At 42.5% G+C, this 20508-nt stretch overlaps 1 protein-coding gene across 1 annotated transcript in view; it reads right to left on the reverse strand.

Moving 5' to 3' along the window:
• Positions 1–15166: 15166 nt before the first annotated feature.
• Positions 15167–20508, reverse strand: part of DROSHA (drosha ribonuclease III) — a 151023-nt gene continuing 145681 nt past the window's right edge. The window contains exon 34 of the mRNA XM_006148497.3: positions 15167–16206. Coding sequence (XP_006148559.1) covers positions 16076–16206 — 131 coding nt within the window. The 3' untranslated portion in view covers positions 15167–16075. The remainder of the gene's footprint in view (positions 16207–20508) is intronic.

Here is a 20508-nt window from a genome sequence, read left to right on the forward strand (position 1 = left end):
TTTCTGGCGAGCGCACACACCCAATAAGAAAAAACCTCTCCTAAAAAAGAAATTAAAAAAAAGAAGAGTCAGTAAGTCTGAGAGAGGAACTGGTTGGTATATGGTTTTCCATAGGGCAAGATTTCTTAAATGGAACTTTTTAAAACTTACTTCTGTGTCAGGGCTATATTTTGGAGGGTTGAAGATGTTTAAGACAGGTAAGTGGGATACTCCATTCCTTTGGTAACTCACAGCATTCCCAAGGTACAACGATGACTCCTTTGTTTATTGACACCAGATTGAGACTCCTAAACACCACCATCTACTGAAGACCTTTCCTTAAAAGGACGCTCAGAACTCAGAGCTCTACCAATAGAGTCTTGATTATCTGTAAAATAACTTTTTGCTTGTTTGTTTGTTTATTTATTTATTTATTTATTTATTTTGCCAGAGGGCACATTTGCCTGTTGGAAAGAGACAGAGACAGGGAAAATGAGAAAGTGTCCCCCTGTGGAGAATGGTCACATCACATTTGTCCCTCATTTTGGGATTTTGGACATGCACACACACATGCCCAGTATGGTTCTCATGCCACCAGGTCTTGGACTCGAACTGAACATTAGGAAGGCCATGAAGGACCCAGCAGCCTTAACCACCATACCACCAGCTGGCCCAAGTGGTAAATGATTTCTCTTGAAGCCCAGATACTTCTAACATGGCATTTCAATTCATTTGGGTAATACCAGGCCTAGGAAGTGTTCTCTCATATTTTCTTTTTGTCTCAGTCACTTGTTTTTTTTGTTGTTGTTGTTGTTTTTTTTGTTGTTGTTATTTTTTTAAGGCAGAGTCTTTCCTCCAGCCTTCGCTTCCCCTAGTTGCTGGATTATAGGCACATGCCAGTGCACCTGGCATTTCACCATGACTATAAACCAAACCAGGCCTCCCACGTGGTCTCAGTCAATGAAGCACAGTGTCTTAGCAGCATATCACTATAGTTGGCCTTGGTCGCCTCTTCTATCCCATCTTCCTTCATTGGTCCTGTCCACAAACACCTTGCATTCAAACTAGAGGCAAGGATTCCATTCAGGGTCCTCTCCCAAACACTGCGGCGCTTGCTCTGGAGTTCAGTAATCCTCCCAGTCAGCAATTTATGACCCAAATTCCTCCAAATTACATTTGATAATGAGTCTTCAGATTCAGAGGCCCTTCAGTTAATTAATTATAGGACCCAACTAAAATCATTTTTGGCAGATGTTGTCCGAAATGTAATGGGTTCATAGCCAATTATCTTGTAAAACAGGTAAATTTACTTAGAAACTGAAATAAGTACATCTTTGAATTAATACATCCTAGTAGCACCAAACTGCTTTGATCAAAACTGCATTATCTGTGGGAACGTTATCAGGTTTTATATGGGCATTGAGGGGAACTATAACAACTGCTCTAACAGTTTACAGGCCCAAAGCTTCTCACGCTCTATAGTGTAAAATTTTCAATGCTTAATTAATCATGTTTTCAAGTACCAGAAAAATCCCAGAACTATTTTCTAAGAACAACTCTTGCTTTCTGCATCCCACCTGAAGGATACAGTAGGCAAATGGCTACCAATTCAAGTAGATTGACTTTTCACATTTTATAACATAGTACCCAATCACCATGTTAGTTTATTTATCTATTTAACAAGAGGAGAGATGGGGGAAGAGACAGAGACAGAATCCGTAATAATCTCCCCAAGCCTCCCAGCAACCTAGATCATAGTCACATGCAGCCACACCCAGCATGTTCAGGTCAACCCAGGAGCCAAACCTGGGCCTCCCATGTGGCTCCAACATCATGAAGCAGAACGCTATCACCTGCACCACCGTGGCTGGGCCTACTTATTTTTTATTTACAAAGGATGTTTTTCCATCCTCAGTTGACACTGTCTGTCTGTAATATTTGACAGTATCTGAAGATATAACACCAAACTGTCAACTGGCCAATTCTTATCAAAATCTCTAGTTAAGAAAAGTGATGTTAACAGACAGTTACTTAAAATATATGTGACATTCAGTTACATATGTGATATGTCATCTAAAGCCTGTCCTTTGATCAAACTTGACATCCAAAGGCCCAGAACTGGACCAAGTGGTCTTGGCCTCTGCAGAAATGCCTTCCCTAGGCTATACTGTAGGTGCTGAGCTCTTAGCTTTGGTCAAGAGACACTTGGAGGAAAGCCCTGTGATCCTAGATGCCACGTTCGCTAGATATTGCTTGAAGGCATTACCTTCTTGGTCACTAAGTGCCTCCTTTATGACCCTACTGTGAAATGCACTTTGGAACCCAGGCTAACATAATCTATAGCTACCCAGAGACACACAAACCTTGTTAAAATCACAGGTGTCACTTACTCTGGGCTGTCATAATGGGTAGGTTCCGCCAGTCCAGATATCAATATGATGGCGCCTGGAGGAGCTCCTTAACTCAGGACTTTATGGATCTATTAAAAAGACCAGTGGGGACCGTATACTTTATACTACCCAGTAAACTTGAACCTCACTTAGTTATGATGACTTGTAATTCTGGACAACGGAGCCGTGGAATCAATCACCAGACCTGAATAAAGGCTGGCTGAGACTCGGAATCATTTCGTTTTCTTCTTCCTCTTGCCTTACTCCGGGCTGAGAAGTACAGCCCACACTGTTCTTGCCCTTCCCCTGTCTGAGCTGGAACTCTCTTTCTTGTTTCAGAGCATCTCCCATGAGATTCTGTTGTGCCCTTGCTCGAATTTACTGCACATGCAGCCTTCAGCAGTTGCTGCACCTCTCCAAGAACCCTCTGCTAAGTTCATCCATGAGTCTACGGCCAGAAAACTGCCTCTTTCTCCCCTTGGTGTCCCCAGTCTCGGCTCTCCATGACAGCTGGTTCTGTTTGCTTGCCCACTTTCTCTCTCTCTGTGTCTCTGTCTGGTCAAATTAAATAATAATCATAAATTTAATAAGTAATGCTTAAAGAAAAGAATGGAGGGGGTGTAGGAAGAGAGACAGAAGGTAAAAGGGAGAAAGAAAAGACAGGAGGGAAGAGGTGAGAGGAGTTGGCAAGACAGAAAATTCAATAAAGATGAAAAAAACACATCTCTCTCTCTTCTTTTCCTTTGACTTTTCTGCTTCTTTTGCCCTGAAGAGTAATTTTCTGCTGACTCACACGCTGGGCAGAAATACTGGGCACTATGACAGTGCTGGGCTCGCTCTATAAACAGCCACCCCGGCCGCCTCAGCTCAGGAAAGCTGCTGCAGAATGATGTTACACGTGATGCCCTGAAAGAAGTGAGGCCTTGGTGCCCTCAGTCTCGCTCTGAATCCTGGCCTTGGCTCGCACTAGCTGTGTGTTCTTAGGCCACTAGGTAACCTCTCTGAGCCTTGTTTTTTTTCATCTATAAATAGTACTGACTCCAGTAAGATCATAGAAAGGATTGCAAATTAATGCTCTTCTTAAAGAATGGAGAGGGGTGAGGCTGGTAGGTGGTGTGGTAGTCCATGTGGACTCCTGCATGGCCGACTACAGTTTGGGTCCCATACCTACTGGCTTGCTTTCTCATTTTCTCTTTCTCTCTCTCTCTCTGGTCTAATTAAATAATAATAATGATAAATTAAATTAAATTAATAATTCTAAAAACAAAAAGGAATGGAGGGGAGTGTAGGGAGACAGAAGGTAAGAAGAATAAAGAAAAGACAGGAGGGAAGAGGTAAGGAGAAGAGTGGGCAAGATAGATAACTCAATAAGGATGAAAAACCACATTTTTTTTTTCTCTTTGACTCTCCGGAAACTCAGTCTCAGTATAAATCTGATACTCCATTTGAACCATAAAGTAGACAGTCTTCCGGCCTATAATCTTGAATGTTTATTTCTTCTGAATCTATTGTTCCTACTTTCACCTACTCCTGGAGTCTCATTTTTAAATCATATTTATGGTTCATTATTTTGTGTGGATTGCTTTTAATGTGGATTTTGAGCTTTGTGTGAGGTTTAAAGAATGTCTTGAATCTTTTGTGAAGTGAGCGAGCTACGATACGTATAAATATGTACAAGCGGGGACGTTGCTGTGAGCATTTTTGTGGCACTATGTAATGATATCATCTACGCAGCGATCTCACACCCTGTCTTCCTTAATGCTCCCAAAGGCCCTGTGAGAGAGAGATGAATTCCTTCGCAGATGAGAGAAGAGGGTTCACTTCTCCCGAAGGTCAGCAATTGACGTGCATCCCAAGTCTTCTGAATCCCAATCCAAAGCGTTTCCCTCTGCCACCGAGCTGCGTCTCCAGTCATCAGCCACTCCGCTCTGCTCCCGGGCCTAATCAACAGCGCTGGGAACAAAAGCACACACTTACCGTGCTCCAGCCATGGAGCGGGCATTTTACACGCAGAGCTCATCGAGGCTCCTCACAAGTCAGTGGTGTAGCCCCTACATTAACCTCCTTTATAAACCATCCGCTACACAAAGGCAGACTCCCCAAGGTGGCACGCCAGCAGGGGGAAGACTCGGGATTTGAACCCAAGTTGGAGCAACTCCCGAGTACTACCCTCCGAGAGCATCAGTTCTATTGCCAAGTAACACTTCCTGGGGGTGGTGTTCAAAGAACGTGGGGCTTGTGTGATGTCACCGTGTGGCCGTGATAGAAGCAGTCAGCAGCAGCAGGCTGTCCCGGCCTCCCCGACCTCTTCCCAGTGGGCAGTGGCCTCGCCTTCATTGCTAGCCTGCCGCGACTCATGAAAGTCCTGGGCCTCTGTGATCTTTGGATCTGTGTGAAAGGGTCACACTCTCGGGCTTTGTGGCCTGCTTCATGCTCTCCTTTAGATTCAACCTCCGATTAGTGATTTTCTTCTTACTCTCTTTGCTTCCTGTGTTAAGACCTTGGCATATATGGTAATAACAAAACACGCAAACTAGGTATCAGTCCTTGGAAGCATCCTGGGACTGTTTTTGGAAGTATAATTATTACCTTGAAGTCTATTCTTTTTATCTTTTGGATTTATTCAGCTTTTTAGAGACTTTTACTTTAAGATATGCTTTTAGGTTACAATAAACAAGGCTAAATATTTCTGGAAATACTCAAGGAGGGACTTGCATTTCCTTTTCATCTTGATATGTGTACCAATTCTTCTTCTTCTTCTTTTCTTTTTTAATTTGCTACTTGACATGGATACTCATCAGAGAGAGGAGAAGAGGGAGAGACAGAAAGAGAAGGGGTAAAGGGTTTTCCATGGGGGGATGGCTATGCTGCAATCCCTTCTCCTCCAAGCACATGTGCTCACCATGTTTTTCAAGCCACCAGATCCAGGACTTGAACTGTCAGCCATATGGATCCAGCCTCCTTAACTTCCACACCACTCAGCTATCCCTGTACTGGTGATTTTAATGCTAATAGAATCAGGTTATTTTCTTGACTGACTGCTTCTCTTCTTGACTGAAGCTCTACTCACAGTTCCCAGGTCCACCGGAGATCCAGTCTCCATCACTCTTGATCTTAGGCAGCTCCAAATTCCTGGAACTCTTGGTTTTGATGAAGTTCTTTCCAAATTAGGACAAGTAGCTTCCCATCTCTTGCACTGTCCTGAGGATTATGTGAGATATCGTATGCTCAAGTGATCTGAAAACCGTATGCTGCCATGAAAATGTAAGATCATTTCATGGTCCTGGTACAGACTTCTGATGAAGGGCCTATGTGTAAGGTACACGCCGGCATTAATTTAAAAGGCCGTTGGGACTGCAGCCTAATGATCTGGAAGCAAAGCAGAAAATTCTGTAACTCTGTCATGTGGCCTCGCCAACAGGAATCACAGGCGTTGCTTCTGGAACTGAGGTTTTGATGGCAGGCACTTTTATTCAGATCATCGCCATCAAGTCTGCAGAGACCATGGAGGACCGTGTTTTAAGTGAGCCTCTTCATAGTGTCATTTTTCGATCTTCTTAAAGCTGAAGTCAGCAAACCCCAGCCCAAGGTTTGCTGACCACCAGTTGTTTTTATATATCCCGCAAGTTAACTATGGTTTCTACATTTTTAAATAGTTGGGGGAAGAAAATCATAAAAGGATTTTCTTCTTGGCGTGTGAACTTAGATAAGATAAAAATGCCAGTGCCTATGAATAAAGTTTTGAATTTGAATTTTATCAATAAAATATTTGTTAGTGGGTCAGCAGATGGCATGGTGGTTAAGGCTCTGGAGTCCCACATGGTCAACTGTGGTTTGGGTCCTGAACCTGGCAGCTTGCATTGTCAGTTTCTCTTTCTCTTTCTCGTCTCTCTCTGGACCATTAAGTAGTAATAATAATAATGAAATTAAATAAACAATTATTTTTTAGAAATGATTAGTACTTGGGGCAGGCAGGTGGTGTGGTGGATAAAGGTGCTAGATTCCCACGTGGCCGACTGTGGTTCCTGGACCTGGCGGCTTGCTTTCTCGCTGCCTCTCTCTCTCTCTCCCTCACTCTGTCCCTCTCTGGTCAAATTGAAATAAACAAATGAATAAATAAATAAAGTTAAGTAAAATAATTCTTTTAAAAAATTGTTAGTACTTGCTTTTTCTCTCATCATATAAGTACCTACATAATATTCTTGATTTCACCTGTTGACCCACAAAGGCTAAAGTACGTGCTATCTGGTCCTTTACCCAACAGTTTGTGGACGGTTATCTTTTTTTTTTTTTTTTTTCTGGAGAGGTTTTTGCTATAGGGCACGTGTGCTCGCCAGACAGAGAGAGATAGAGAGACAGACAGAAAGCGAGAAATCACCCCCCAGGGGGGATGGCCATGCCACTATCCCTTCTCCTCCGTTCTCCTCTTGGGATCTTGGGCACACACGCACATGCGCCCGGCGTGAGTTTTAAGCCACCGGGTCTGGGACGTGAACCACGGTCGACTACGTGGGAGTCCAGCGACATAGCCATTATGCCAACTGCTGGTCCCTGCAGACGGTTATTTTGAAGCATTTATTCTGCTCTTGAATAAAAGCCATTCAGAGGTTCTCACTGACTTGAATGTGACCAAGTCACCTACGGAATGTAATTTGTGCTGAGACTCTAAAGGAGTCTAGATCTCTATCTATACAGAAAAGGCTGAGTCTCAGGGACCGAAAGAGCACAGGGATCTATTTAGGACTCGATCAGGATGGGGATGACCAAACCTGGGCTGAGACAGAGAGTAGAGAGATGGAAAAAGCTAGGAACGGAAGGAACCAGTTGCCCAGTCCCAAAGGTACTGGGACCCAGAATGGTTAGACCCTGAGTGGTCTCAGCTTCCTCCCTGCAGTCAGCCTGAGCAGTGGACTAACCCTGGCCTTTATTCTATGGCTCATTTCCATGACTGAGCAGGAGGTATCTGACTGATGCTCTCTTGGGGGAGACGGGTGCAGGGGGGCCTGCAAGGCTGAATGTGTGGTATTTTATTTCCCCGCCCTGGTAGCCCGTTCTCCGCCTTCCTCAGCTGCTACCTCATCCCGCCCCATGGCTCTCCCTCTCCCTGCCCTGGCTTGCTCCCAGCCTCTGAGAACCAGCGGCCCCATTCTCAGGCTCTACTTCTCACACCTTCTCTCTAGGCTTTTGGTTCCTCCTTTCATTCCTCTATGATTTAGCTTTGTCCCAGCTAATCTCACCTCTCCACACTCAGTTTAACTCTTCCTTGAGGCTTACCAGAAATGTGCCTCCATGAGAAGGGAGTTATAAAGGACATATGAGGTTTCCCATACCCAGAGACTACCAGGGAGCAACTTGGAGCCATGAGAGACTTCATTTGTGGCTTGGGAATACTGGCAAATGCTGCTGTCTCATGATGGATTCCTAAAATATATATAATTTCATTTCATTTATTATTATTTAATTTAACTAGAGAGAGAGGGAGAGCAAGAAGAGAGTGAGAAAGCAAGCCACCAGGTCTAGGACTCGAACTGTGGTCACCCATGTGGGAGTCCAGAGCCTTAACCACCACACCACCTGCTGGCCCCCGTTCTGAATTTCTTTCATATTTGAAGTTAGGGCATAGCTGAGAAACATAGAGTCAGGCCCATGTCAGAAGAGATGAGCAATGAAAGTGACAACAATTTCCGGGCACCTGCCAAGACCCAGTGTGCGGACTTGAGTTCTAGAAAAAATGAAAAGTGACCCGGGAAATAACTGTGATTGTGCCAGGTCAGGACACGCACACGAGTGCTGTGTGTTCCCGGGGATGTTGGCACCTTGAGGTTGTCCTGTCATTGCCAGGGCTTTATCTGGTCTGCAGTTTACATTTGCTACTTTGTTGTGCAAAATTGCAACATCAATTAAGCTTCTTAATGTAGCTTTCCTGCGAGTGGCAGACCCAGGAGAGCTGAAAAAGTGGAGGGAGGTGTTCAGATTGCTGATGCTCGGTGCAGTTAATGACCTCGGTAAACTCATCGAACAACCTTTTGATTAAGGGGGACGTAGACCCCAGGGAGCCAGGAAAACAACCGAGCAGGATGAAGCTGGCTGAGCGACAGTTACCTGTGGAACCAAGGACAGGATGTCACTGATGACTTCCCGACAAGCGCCCTTTCCTGGGAATATTCTATTGTGAGAAAGTGAAAGCTTATTTTGCCACCAACTCTTCTAGGCAGAAATGAAGTCTTAGTAAGTAAAATAACACTGATTAGCACAGCACTACAGAGAAGCCTCCAGGGTCGGATTTCACATCCCCTTTGGACTTTCTCTTCAGGCAGTTAAGCATTCACAAGAAAATCCCTTCTCTTTATGTGACTTCTTTAGCCCCATCATCTGTGCAACAATTTTTGAAAGACAAAACACAATAACCCCCACACTTGTATTTCTCTTATCTGAGATGACTCTTGAAATTTTCAACTAATCTTTAACATGTTAATTTCTCCCCACCCCCAAGCCTTAACCATTAAATTAAAATAATATAAAAGAGAGAGAGAGAGAGAGAGAGAAAGGGGGGGGGGCAAAAACCAAGATGTCCCTTGTGTTACTCAGCAAGAGCATGTGATTTGTAAGTTTCTAAAAAATCCTTCCAGTCCTGCTTATTTTGACAAAACTACTTAACACTTCAAGCAATGAACTACAGGGCATAAAAGTATAATCTGCAGAGAAAACCTTAATCCTCTACAGTAACCTATTTGAATCTCCTCAAACACATTTCGGTGTGTAGGCCTGGAGAATTAAGTCAATTGTTTGATCTGAGAAGAAAGGCAATTAGGGCTCTCTCTTGATCTTTCTGGTTGAATTCTAGTCAGGGGCAGCCACTGTTCTCAACAGCTCCATTTGAGACCCCTATTATTATAATAATAGAGGTGAGCTTTAGAATTGCTACAGTGAAGGGTCTCGCTGTATTTTCATTATAGTTGTTTTATCCAGGAGTTTCAAATCATGATGGGCTAATATTCAGCATACAAATGATTAGCTGTGGGTTTTCTTTTTTTTTCCCTAAACTTCATTTAAAAGTTTTTCCTTAACGGATCAAATATTTCAGAAGAAATGAAAGAACTCTCTCAGGAGCAGCTGCTCGGATGACAGGACAGCTGTGTTCATTCACTGCTCAGTTACTGGCAGAGAACTGAGACTGTCTCTTCAGAAGCATGTCTCTGCGGACACTGACAGGGCAGGACTGAGACTGAGAATCTAGTTGGGAGTTGGGATGGTCTCAAGGGGAAACTGCCTCTATTTTGCTTATTCAGAGCAGCTCCCCAATTTCTAAATCAGAGTACCACAGGCACAAACAGCTGGAAAGGAAGACCAACAGGCTGGCCCGCAGCCTCATGGTTAAGAGAACCAACTCCCACATGGCTGACTACAATGTGAATCCCTGCCCTGGCAATTGAAAAACACTCCAGGTGCATATGCATGCATGTCCTAAATGCCAACAGGATGAAAAAATGAAGAAGAGATTTTGGAATGACCACATCCCACTTGGGGTTTTCTCCCTCTCTCTGGCAAATGCACATGCCCCCCAGCAATTAGAAAAATGGATAAGAAAATTGGAGATGTGTTTACATAGTATGATTACATAAGATTGAATATAGCCCATTTGTCCATTGCAAGACTATTGTCGAGGGAGCTGTTGCTGAGACTGTGGGGCTGGTGACAAAGCCTGTCCTGTTGGTGCTGTCGCTAGTGACTAAGCCTTTCTTTGGCTTTCTTCAGCTTTGTCTTATCATTTAAAACAACGCTACTGGAAGTCCAGCTGCAGTAACATGTTGGATGCTGCTGCTTTGCAGGCTAAGGCCACATGGGAGGCTTAGGCTCCATTCCTGGCCTACCCTAAAAAGCCAGGTGTGTGGCATGCACCTGTAGTCCCACCTACTAAGAAGGCTGAGGCAGGTGGATCTTGACACAGTGAAACCTTGTCTTCTTTTTTTTTCTTTTTAAAAGGTAAAAACAAAATAACAATACACACACACACACACACACACACACACACATGATACTGGACCTGTTATTCATCAGCTTTGTCTATTTTAAATGAACTCCTGTCTTGGAGAGACAAGGCCACAGAAAACAAGAGAAGATCAGCTCCAATGCTTCTTCCTGGGGGCTCACGTTGTCTGTCCCGTTCCAGCATAGAGCTCCGGACTGAATCCAAGTGCAGGGACCTGGAAGCATGAGCAGCGGGGTACTTGGAGGAAGCCTGAGTTCCAATTTAGGGTAGCTGAACAGCAAAGAAGAGCCCAGTTATTTTTATTCAGCAGACAGTAATGGAGAGAATGAGGAAGAACTAGCCACTATGCTGGGAGCCACGGTGCCTAAGTGGATTTGTGATGGTCCTGCACACCAGAAGCCTACAGTCAAGATGGTGATAATACAGTCTAGACAAAGAGTCAGACAAAAAGTGTACACTCTTCAGTCCAAGAGTGTACACTGAACCTAAATTTAAGGTCTTGGGAAAAGTTTGCAGGAGATGGTACCTGAGCTGAGGCCAAAAAGATGAGTAAGAAATAATTCACAAGGAGGAAGCCTATTTCAGGCAGTGCAAAGTCCTAGAGGAGAGAGAAAGCAGAATGTGTTTAAACAGCTGCAACCAGGTTAGTAAGACTGGAGAGTGACGTGTGGGGGTGGAAGCCAGAAGCAGCTGATGCCTGCTCATGAGGGAATTGAATGCTATCATAAGGAACATGGGCCTTATTCTACAGACAAGGGGAATGCACAGAATATTTTAAATATGAGATGAGCTGTGTAAGAGAATGGAAATGGATTTGTTTCCTATAGCTGTGTAACACATGATCCCAAACTTAGCTGCTTAAAATAGCACCTGCTTACCTAAATTGGCACATAAAGTTAACCAACACAATTTTTTATTACCCAAAAGGATTGATTTGACAATAACACTATTGAGATCATTACCGGGTTTGTTTGTTTGAGGGGGCAATCTCAAAATATACATTTGCCTCACATTTGGAACCTAAACCTAAAATGGGTTGTAGAACACAGAGAATAAAGGAAAAAAATCAAATGACAGCACAAGGTAGCAACGGGCCAGTGGGTCCCATGCAGAATGTGGGCAATTCTATGGAGTGGATGTGATTTCTACAACTAGTCATGAAGAACAAGGAAATGGAGGCCCGTTCTTGATTAATGCCTTAAATGAGATGAAAAACAAAGATAATGTGTAGATCCTGTTGGGATCGTTATTTGTACACATGAGTTGAACATTTGATTATGGACTACTAGAAGTCATTAAGAAGGGTTTGGTAATTATGTTAGGTGTCATAATGATATTGTGGTTAAAAAATAAGTTCAAGGCCAGCAGGTAGTGTGGTGGTTATGGTGCTGGACTCCCACATAGTTGACCATGGTTTGAGTTCCAGATCTGGCAGCCTGCTTGCTTACTTTCTCTATGTCTGTGTGTTCAAAATTTAAAATAAATAAATTAAATAGGATTAAATATTTTTAAGTAATTATTTTATTTATTTATTTTAATTTGAGCAGAGAGGGATAGAGTGAGGGAGAGAGAAAGTGAGAAAGCAAGCTGCCAGGTCTGGGACTCGAACCACAGTCGGGCAGGTGGAAGTTCAGTGCCCTTAACCACCACACCCCCTGCCAGCCCCTTGAATTAAATCTTTAAAAAAATATATATATGTTCAACCTGAAAGTCTTTTTGTCCTGGTGAGTATGGTAAGGTAGTCAATGGCCTGGTGGACTAAATCACCCAAGATCAAACTGAACTCCATCTTCCAGAAGGAATGAACTGTGCTCTCTGATCTTCTGTAGAGCACCTTATATAAGTGCCCGTGTCTCCCTTTCTAGTGTACTCCTAAGAACAAGGACTCTGCTTTTAGTCTTTTACGCCTAAGATGCTACCAACACCGATAAAATAAATCTTAGAATGCAGCATGTTCTCAAAACCCCAATTCACGAGAATTTCATGGTTATTACATTTTCAATTTCCTTTTCATCTAAGAGTAGGGACATTTCTGAACAATAATAAGGACCACAACAGCACTGACTCAGTATGGCATTCCGTAACAGGTGGGTAAGCGCGTCCTTTTCATGTGGTTGAACTGGCAAACACATTATTAGAGTTAAGTGCCTGCCTCAACCGTTCCATTAGTGAAGGTAATGCTAACTGCTGTAATAGACAAATCCCCAAATCTCAGGGGCTTATCTTGCAATTTCTCTCTTGCATAAAGTCCAACCAGCAATGGTCTCTTTCAGAGATGGACATATTCCACTGATGTTTTTGAGTCCATTTCTAATCTGAACTTCAGTACAAGAGTCTTCATTGGACTACAAAGCCACATATTGAACTATTTCACATCTTGGCAAAGACATCCCTGTGTTCCCTTAAGCTCACCTCAGACAACTAAAGACCTTTTCTGTAAGTGGTTTGTGTCTTGATGGAATAAAAATTGGCCGAGTTGTTTTTCTTCTCCTATCCCAGTGGATCTCAGTCAGGAGTGACTCTGCCCCCAGAGGATATTCAGCAATGTCTGGAGACATTTTCAGTTGTCCCTACTAGAACAGATATTACAGGCACCCCAAGAGTATCCGGGAATGCAGTTAAACAGCCTAGTGAATGCATAGAACAGTCTCCTTGGTCCCAATAAAGAATTACCTGCCCCTAAGTGTCGACAGTGCTAAGCTGGGATACCCTCTTACTCCACATCCCATAGGTTCTACTTTCCATGAATTCTCCCAATCTGTTCTTTACCAGCACTCAAATTTCTGTTTCTTTGTTCTGAGTCTTCACCACATCTCTCATGGACTATCACAATTGGGTCTGCTATGGTCTGAATGTTTCTATCCCCCCAAGTTCATATACTGAACATCTGATCACCACTGTGATGCTATTGGGGGGAGTCCTTTTAGGAGACAGAGGGCTAGGTCATGAGGACAAAGACTCCCCAAAGTCCAGAAGGCTGCTTTGCTCCTTTCACCATTTACACTGTTGAGAAGTGGGCAAGACACCAACCTGCTAAACCTTGACCTTAGACTTCCCAGCTTCCAGAACTGTAATACAAAAATTTCAGCTATGTCACAGCCACCAGGTTTACAGGATTATTATAGCAGCTTGAATGGACCAAGCAGGCTCCTAGCCCATTTTCTTGCCCTTCTCTCTCTTTGCTTCCTAAGTTTTGTCCTTCCCCACCTTGCAAGCGACTGTTCATGAAGGTCCAGTGAATCCACATGCTAACTCTGTGAAGCTTTCCCTGCCTGGCCTACGCTCCCTCCTTCACTTCCTAATCTGTCAGGAGCGTACTGTACACTATCATTGAATTGTCTCCCCAAGGAGACCCCAAGTGATTTATGAGAAGCCTTTATATTAAGCCTCTATGACCAACAGCACTGAACAAGCAGTTAACCGAGTTAGTGTATGAACTTACACTTTTACTAGCTCTTCTGATCAGAACCAGAACGTGATTTTTTTTTTTTTCCTAGAAAAATAGAAAGCGTTGGGATGACGGAGTTGTGCACTTCATGGATACAAACTGGTCTTTGAACAGCCTTTGTGAGAGAAACCATAGTGTCCAAATTGTGAGAGGAAAGAAAAAGAATCACAAAGAGGAACAATTGTGTTTCTGTTTGGTATATGACAGTGTTTTGCCTTTTTCTTTGGGGGGGGCACAGCTTGTTTTTCTTTTCTTTTTCCTTTCAGCCATCAGAGCCTGTTCTGGGTGGAAACTAAGCCATGCACTGTCCCTAAGCTAGTGGCATCGCTCTCAGACAGGATGTCCTCTGTGGAAACCGTTCATTCTTTCCCCCTTGGACATGACTGTGTGTATGCTTGTGTTTTTCTTAAACTTTTAGATGAAGGTTATGAAAAAAAGACTCTTGTGGCCAGGAATGAGTTGATTTCAAAAATACACTCTCACACAAGTCATGTGTGTACAGTTTTGGAGCTAACAGGATTGTGTTTAACAGTGCTGCAAACCCACACACAGAATGTACAAGATTGGGTACGGCTGGGCTGAATTGGGCAGGAGGTGGCCTGCTAAGTTGTTTTCTGGGGCATCACTAGTGGGGAGGACGGGCCCCAGGACAACCTTTTCTTATGGGCACCATTTTATATTTTTTATGATTAACAAATTAATAAAAAGCTTTAGCACAGTCTTCTCTCGCTCTCTCCCTAATATATGTGCATGTTTATGTACACGTGTACGTACACACCCTCAAAGGTGTATGTGGCAGCTCTGTGACAGAAGCACACAACAAAGTGCATACAACATACACATCTTTCATTAGATTGGTTAATAACTTATGGTATATCCGTAATTGGCACAAAAGATATGCATTAGTATGTAGCCACTGGCCCAGCCTCTGTGGCACAATCAGTAGCATACTAGACTGCAAAGCTAGAGGCCACAGCCAACTGTGTAGCATACTAGACTGCAAAGCTAGAGGCCACAACCAACTGTGCTTCAAGTCCCCAGCCTGGTTGGCTGAAAACATGCCAGGTACATGCCTTCATGCCCAGAACCCCAGGCAGGCTGGAGTACTGGAGGGAGGAGACTGTGGCGTGACTCAGCCCTGTGGAATATGCTCCTCTCTCTTGCACATGTGTGCATGCACTCTATCACAAATGGGGAAAAAATATACACACACACACACACACATATAAAATCATCAACAATTGTTATATATAAATGTTTTGTTCACTGCTATAGCCCCAGAGCCCAGGAAAGCACCTGGTACATAGTAGGTACTCACTAAATAATACTGGCTGAAAAATGAATGAAAACACACTGGTGTTACAAACAAGTTTTGCATTTATTAATAAGAAACCAGTCATGTTCAGTTTAAAATAACATTTCTTTTAAAGTCGTGTCTTTCGATGTAATGTTAGTCCTTTACTTTAGAGACCACTTGGAGAAGCTGATGAACCCTCCTCCCACTGTTCCGTACCCCCTCCCAAGCCCACACACACACACACACATGAAATGAAATACAATTTTGGAGGTTGAGACTTCTCTGAAGTCTGTCTATAAACTTTTGGAAAGGTTCACTCTCTCCAGAGTGAGAGCACTTGGTTTAAAATGTGGCCTGATTTAGAATCATGATTTCTCTCCTATTCTAATAATTCAAAAAATGTACATGACTCAAATTTCTGTCTGTCCCCCCACCTAGTTAAACATTAAATAGATACCTTCTACAAAGAATTCACTGCTTAGGGTGGGGAAAATTCAGTAATTTGCAGCTGACAACTTGATAAACATTGAGATGAAAGCCAAAACATTCACTTCGTAATCCAGAGATTTCAAAAAACAGAGATATTGGAGTGAAGTAAAAATATCTGGTCAAGTGACTTTTTCACTTGTCAGCTGACAGTCTGGGGTCACCATCTGAGACGGAGAGAAAAATGGTATCTATTCCACATAGAAGATGATCTCTTGAATTTTATTGTTCAAAGGGCAAAATAAAAGGGAATCACGCACATCTACCTGAGTGAAGTGTTCATTAACTGGAAACCAAACGCTTTGTACTAAAGATCATCCTGCTACAAACAATATCCGATCACTAAAACCACAGCAGCGATCTGACTGTGTGTTTTATTTCAGTGGGCACACTTCACTCAGTGCCTGGAGGAAACGAGGCGGGGCCTCCAGGGGCAGCAGTCAGTTTCTTAGCGAGTCGATCCGCCAGCACTTCCGCGCCCACCTTCACTTCTTCATGTCCTCGGTCTCATCAGGCTCTCTCTCTTGATGCTCTCTTTCCCACCTCATCTCCTTCAACTCCTGTCTGTATTTCCGTTCAATGAACCGCTTCTGATGGGCCATCTGGGGAAAGTTATCTGACACAAGGAGATATGTTTTACACTTAATAAAGAATAGCCACCTACGCAAAGAAATATACAAACTAAACATACATATACACATACATATAGTCGTATGAAATGGATCAAGTTGCATTTCGTCAGGCAAGATTAAAAACAAAACAAAACAAAACAAAACTTGCTCCTTTTCTTCCTTGATTCTTTTCTCATTCAGAACCTGTTGGAAGTCTGGATCAGCACCCCTGATTCTTGATTTCAATTTCTGATGTGAACTTGAGTACAAAAGGCACCAAAACATATGTCATTTGAAAACATGGACAACCGTTGTGAAATGTTTTCAACCAGGTGCTTTAACATTCTTCTCCTGGCAACAAGTGATTTTCAAGGAGCAATTAAAGGATACAGTTAAATGGAGTATATTTTTGACAAATTCAAACAAAATCTTCAAGTGATGTTATTATCATAACATTATTTACCAAAAATCAAAACCAAGAAAAAACCAAAAAATATCAGATGGACAAAAGGAGGCCACATTTGAAGTCATTCTGTCTGATAATTGTTCTTATTTTTAAAGTTTACTGTAAGAGGTCCAAAGCTGTATTTGTAAATGTGACTCAAGTGGAGAACATTCACTCGTTTGGTTAAAAAAAACTCATCATTTGATGGCTTTGGTTAGCAGAAACCCATTGCCCAAAGCTATATCAGCTGATAACTAACTCTAAGCAACTGTGTTGACACAACAGAAATCTTGAGATTTAGGGGCCAGCAGGTGGCGTGGTGGTGAAGGTGAGGTACTCTCCCACGTGGCTGACCATGGTTCCAGTCCGTCCTTGACCTGGCAGCTTAAAACCCACTCCAGGCATATGCACATGCGTGCTCATAATCCTAGGAGGAGAATGAAGAAGGAATTGCGGCACTGCCACCCCCTCGGGGAGGGGGGTTATTTCTCACTTTCCCTCTCACTGTCTCTCCTCCATGGTCTCTCTCCAGTGAGTGCACACACCATATGGCAAAAAAAAAAAAAAAAAAAAGATTTAGAGGGCTGGCTCCATGGCCTGGAGGTTAAAACAGCTAGAACCCATGTGGTTAACCACATGGTTTCAGTTCTGGCCCCGGCAGCTTGAAAAATATACCAGGTACATGTGTGTGCATGTCCAGAATCCTGACAGGGTGAAGAACTGAAGAAGGGTGCTTTCTCCTTTTCCCTCCCTCTCTTTCTCTGTCACCTTCTCTATCTGTCAAGTACACATGTCCCCTGGCAAATGAAAAACAAACAAAACTAGGATTTAGAAATGTTGCGATTCTGTTGTCACTTGTGGAATAACTTTAGTTTAAGGACAAAGTAAAAAATCAAGCATAAGGGGCCAGCAGGTGGTGTGGTGGTTAAGGTGCTAGACTCCCACATGGCTGGCCATGGTTCAAGTGCTGGACCTGGCAGCTCACTTTCTTACTCTCCCTCTCTCTCTTTCTCTCTGTCTCTCTGGTCAAACTGAAGAATAATAATAAATAAATAAAACTGAATAAATAATACTTAAAAAAAGAAGAAGAAGAAGAAAAGGGACTAGCAGGTGGTATGGTGGTTAAGGGCACTTGACTCCCACATGGTTGAACGTGGTTCAAGTCCCAGACCTGGCAGCTTGCTTTCTCACTCTTTCTCTTTCTCTCTGTCCCTCTCTAAGTCAAAGTAAAGTAAATAAATAAATAAAGTTCAATAATAAAATAATTTTTTTTAAAAAAGAAATCAAGCATAGAACAAGAAATAATCACTTTATATATTTAATTTAAAAATGTATATAAAAGGACACAGGCATGGATGAGAACTACATGAGTTATCTGGTTACGTAGAAAAAACACAGACCTAAAGGACTGTTCTAGAATGAAGGTGGTACTTGTTTCAAACATGTGAAGAATCAGATGTGGGAGAACATGACATGTTTGGGGGCGAGGAAACAAGTTTATTTGTTTTAAGAGTGAAGTGTTCTTTATTTCTTTATTTCTCCTTTTATATATATAGTGTCCCATCTTCCCCCGAAGCTGAAGCAGGGACAGGAAGAGAATGGTAGGAAAAGTATTTGAAAGTCAAGGAGTGAATCGGCGAAGACTTACTCTCAATGTCTGAGAGTAAGTGACATTTATATATATATATGTAGAGAGAGAAAGAGAGAGAGAAGTTTTTGCTATAAGGCAAGTGTGCTCACCAGAAAAGTGAGACAGAGAGACAGAATGCGAGAAGTCACCCCCCAGGGGGGATGGCCATGCCTGAATCCCTTCTCCTCCATTCTCCTCTCAGGATCTTGGGCACACATGCACGCACATGCACCTGGCGTGAGTTTAAGCCACCAGGTCCGGAACTCGAACCACAGTAGACTACATGGGAGTCCAGCCACATAGCCATTACGCCAACTGCTGGTCCCAACAGTGACTTATTTTAAAAAGAGGAAGATGACATCTATATTTACCCTATTCCTAAATGATACTAAATGGATTCCTTGTGTAAATCACAGGTCTTCTTATGAGAAGACTTTAAAATGTTCATAGAAAACTGAAAAATATTTACAAGGGAATCTTCAAAAAGTTTTTATTAAAAAACTACACATGGATTTCAAGAAAATTTTCACAAAATAAACTGTTACTTAATTTCATTTTTCGACAAATGTTTTGCATGTATATTTTTTATTAGGTTGTCGGGAAAAGCTGTGATGGATTTTTGTTTTTCTATGAAAAACGCATAGCAACTTTTCCGAGAACGTATGTTACGCAGACCTATGAGCATTTAAAATCATTGCCCTTTACCTTTACACTGGGAGAAGACGGTATAAGTATGTATTTACAGGTACTTTTTTTTCACTTATTCTAGCAGCATCTTCCTTTAACTAGTTATCAAATGATTGCTTCTATTAATTGCTGTAAAACATCACAACATTTGAATATAGCAAAGGTTGGTAAACTACTGCCAAAGGTCAAACACAACCCTCTCCCTCTTTTGTAAATAAATTTTATTGGAACACAGACATACCAATTTATTTGCATACTAGCTGTACCTATAGGCTGTCATGCAGCGCTGAATAGCAAAGACAGAGACTGTATGGCCTGAGTGGCCTAGAATTCTTACATCTGGCTCTTTACAGAAAATGTTTGCCAATCCCTGGGATATACCATAATTTATTACACACTTCCCTACTATTAAGTGTGCATTTTGATTTTTGTTGTTGTTCCTTTTTTGGTTACTGTAAATCAAGTTGTCATGAAGTATGTGAACTCTAGTGCATAACTCCAAGTAGCTCCTTAGGTTTGATACCTAGAAATGAAACCTCTGGATCGAAGGGTGTGAACGTCTATAAGGCCCTGATACATGTTGCCAAACTGCTTTCCAGCAGCTCAGACAACTCACTCCTACCAGTACGTATCCAGAGTCTGTCTCCGAATAGATGATATTTCTGGCACTGCTATTTTTTTTAAAAAGAATTATTTTATTTAATTTTCTCTCCTTCCTTTCCTTCCTTCCTTTCTTTCTTTCTTTTTGATGTGACCAGAGAGGGACAGTGAGAGAGAGAGACAGGAAAAATGAGAAAGCAAGCTACCAGATCTGGGACTCGAACCATGATCAGCCATGTGAGAGTCCAGAGCCCTTAACCACCATGCCACCGGCTGACCCTGGTACTGCTTTATAGTTGAAAACAAACAACTAACAAACATATCCTCCAAACATAACCTTTAACAATTTCATAAGTGCAAAATGGAATGTCACTTTTATTTCAATATGTGATTATGCGTTTATATATATGATGTATGGAAAGTTCTGAAAAAGTCAACCTAAAACTTTAGGTGACGATTCCACGAATGCAGGATCCTGGAAGCACAAGTGTCTGTACCACTATCTAACTGCCCCCTACCCTGACAACCCCCCAAACAGAAAGCGATTGTCTGCTGGTTTCCACTTGGCTCTCGGCCCTTTGCCTTTCCTGGAATCTCTCACGGCCACGAACCCTGGGCCTGCTCACTCTTAGCTTCCCGCACTCTGCTCGCTCCCAGCTTGTTTGGCTGGGTACTTGAAGCATAATGGAACTGCCCTGTTGTGTTGTGCCCACAGGTTCTGCTGTGCAGCACAATAAACCTCAGAAAAATCCTTGCACTTAGGCCTTCGATTTACAAGAGACTATGCAGCTCCCTAAAATTAATTGAAGTTTCTTCAACCCAGGCACCCCACTCTAGGGAATCTATCCCACATAACTAAAAGCACCAATATATAGACTTATTATTGACAGTAATAATTGGAAAAAAAAAACAAACAGAAACAAAGTATCTGCCAACAATAAAAAA

Source organism: Tupaia chinensis, unplaced genomic scaffold, assembly GCF_000334495.1.
Source record: "Tupaia chinensis unplaced genomic scaffold, TupChi_1.0 Scaffold000237_1, whole genome shotgun sequence".
Taxonomy (NCBI): Eukaryota; Metazoa; Chordata; class Mammalia; order Scandentia; family Tupaiidae; genus Tupaia; species Tupaia belangeri.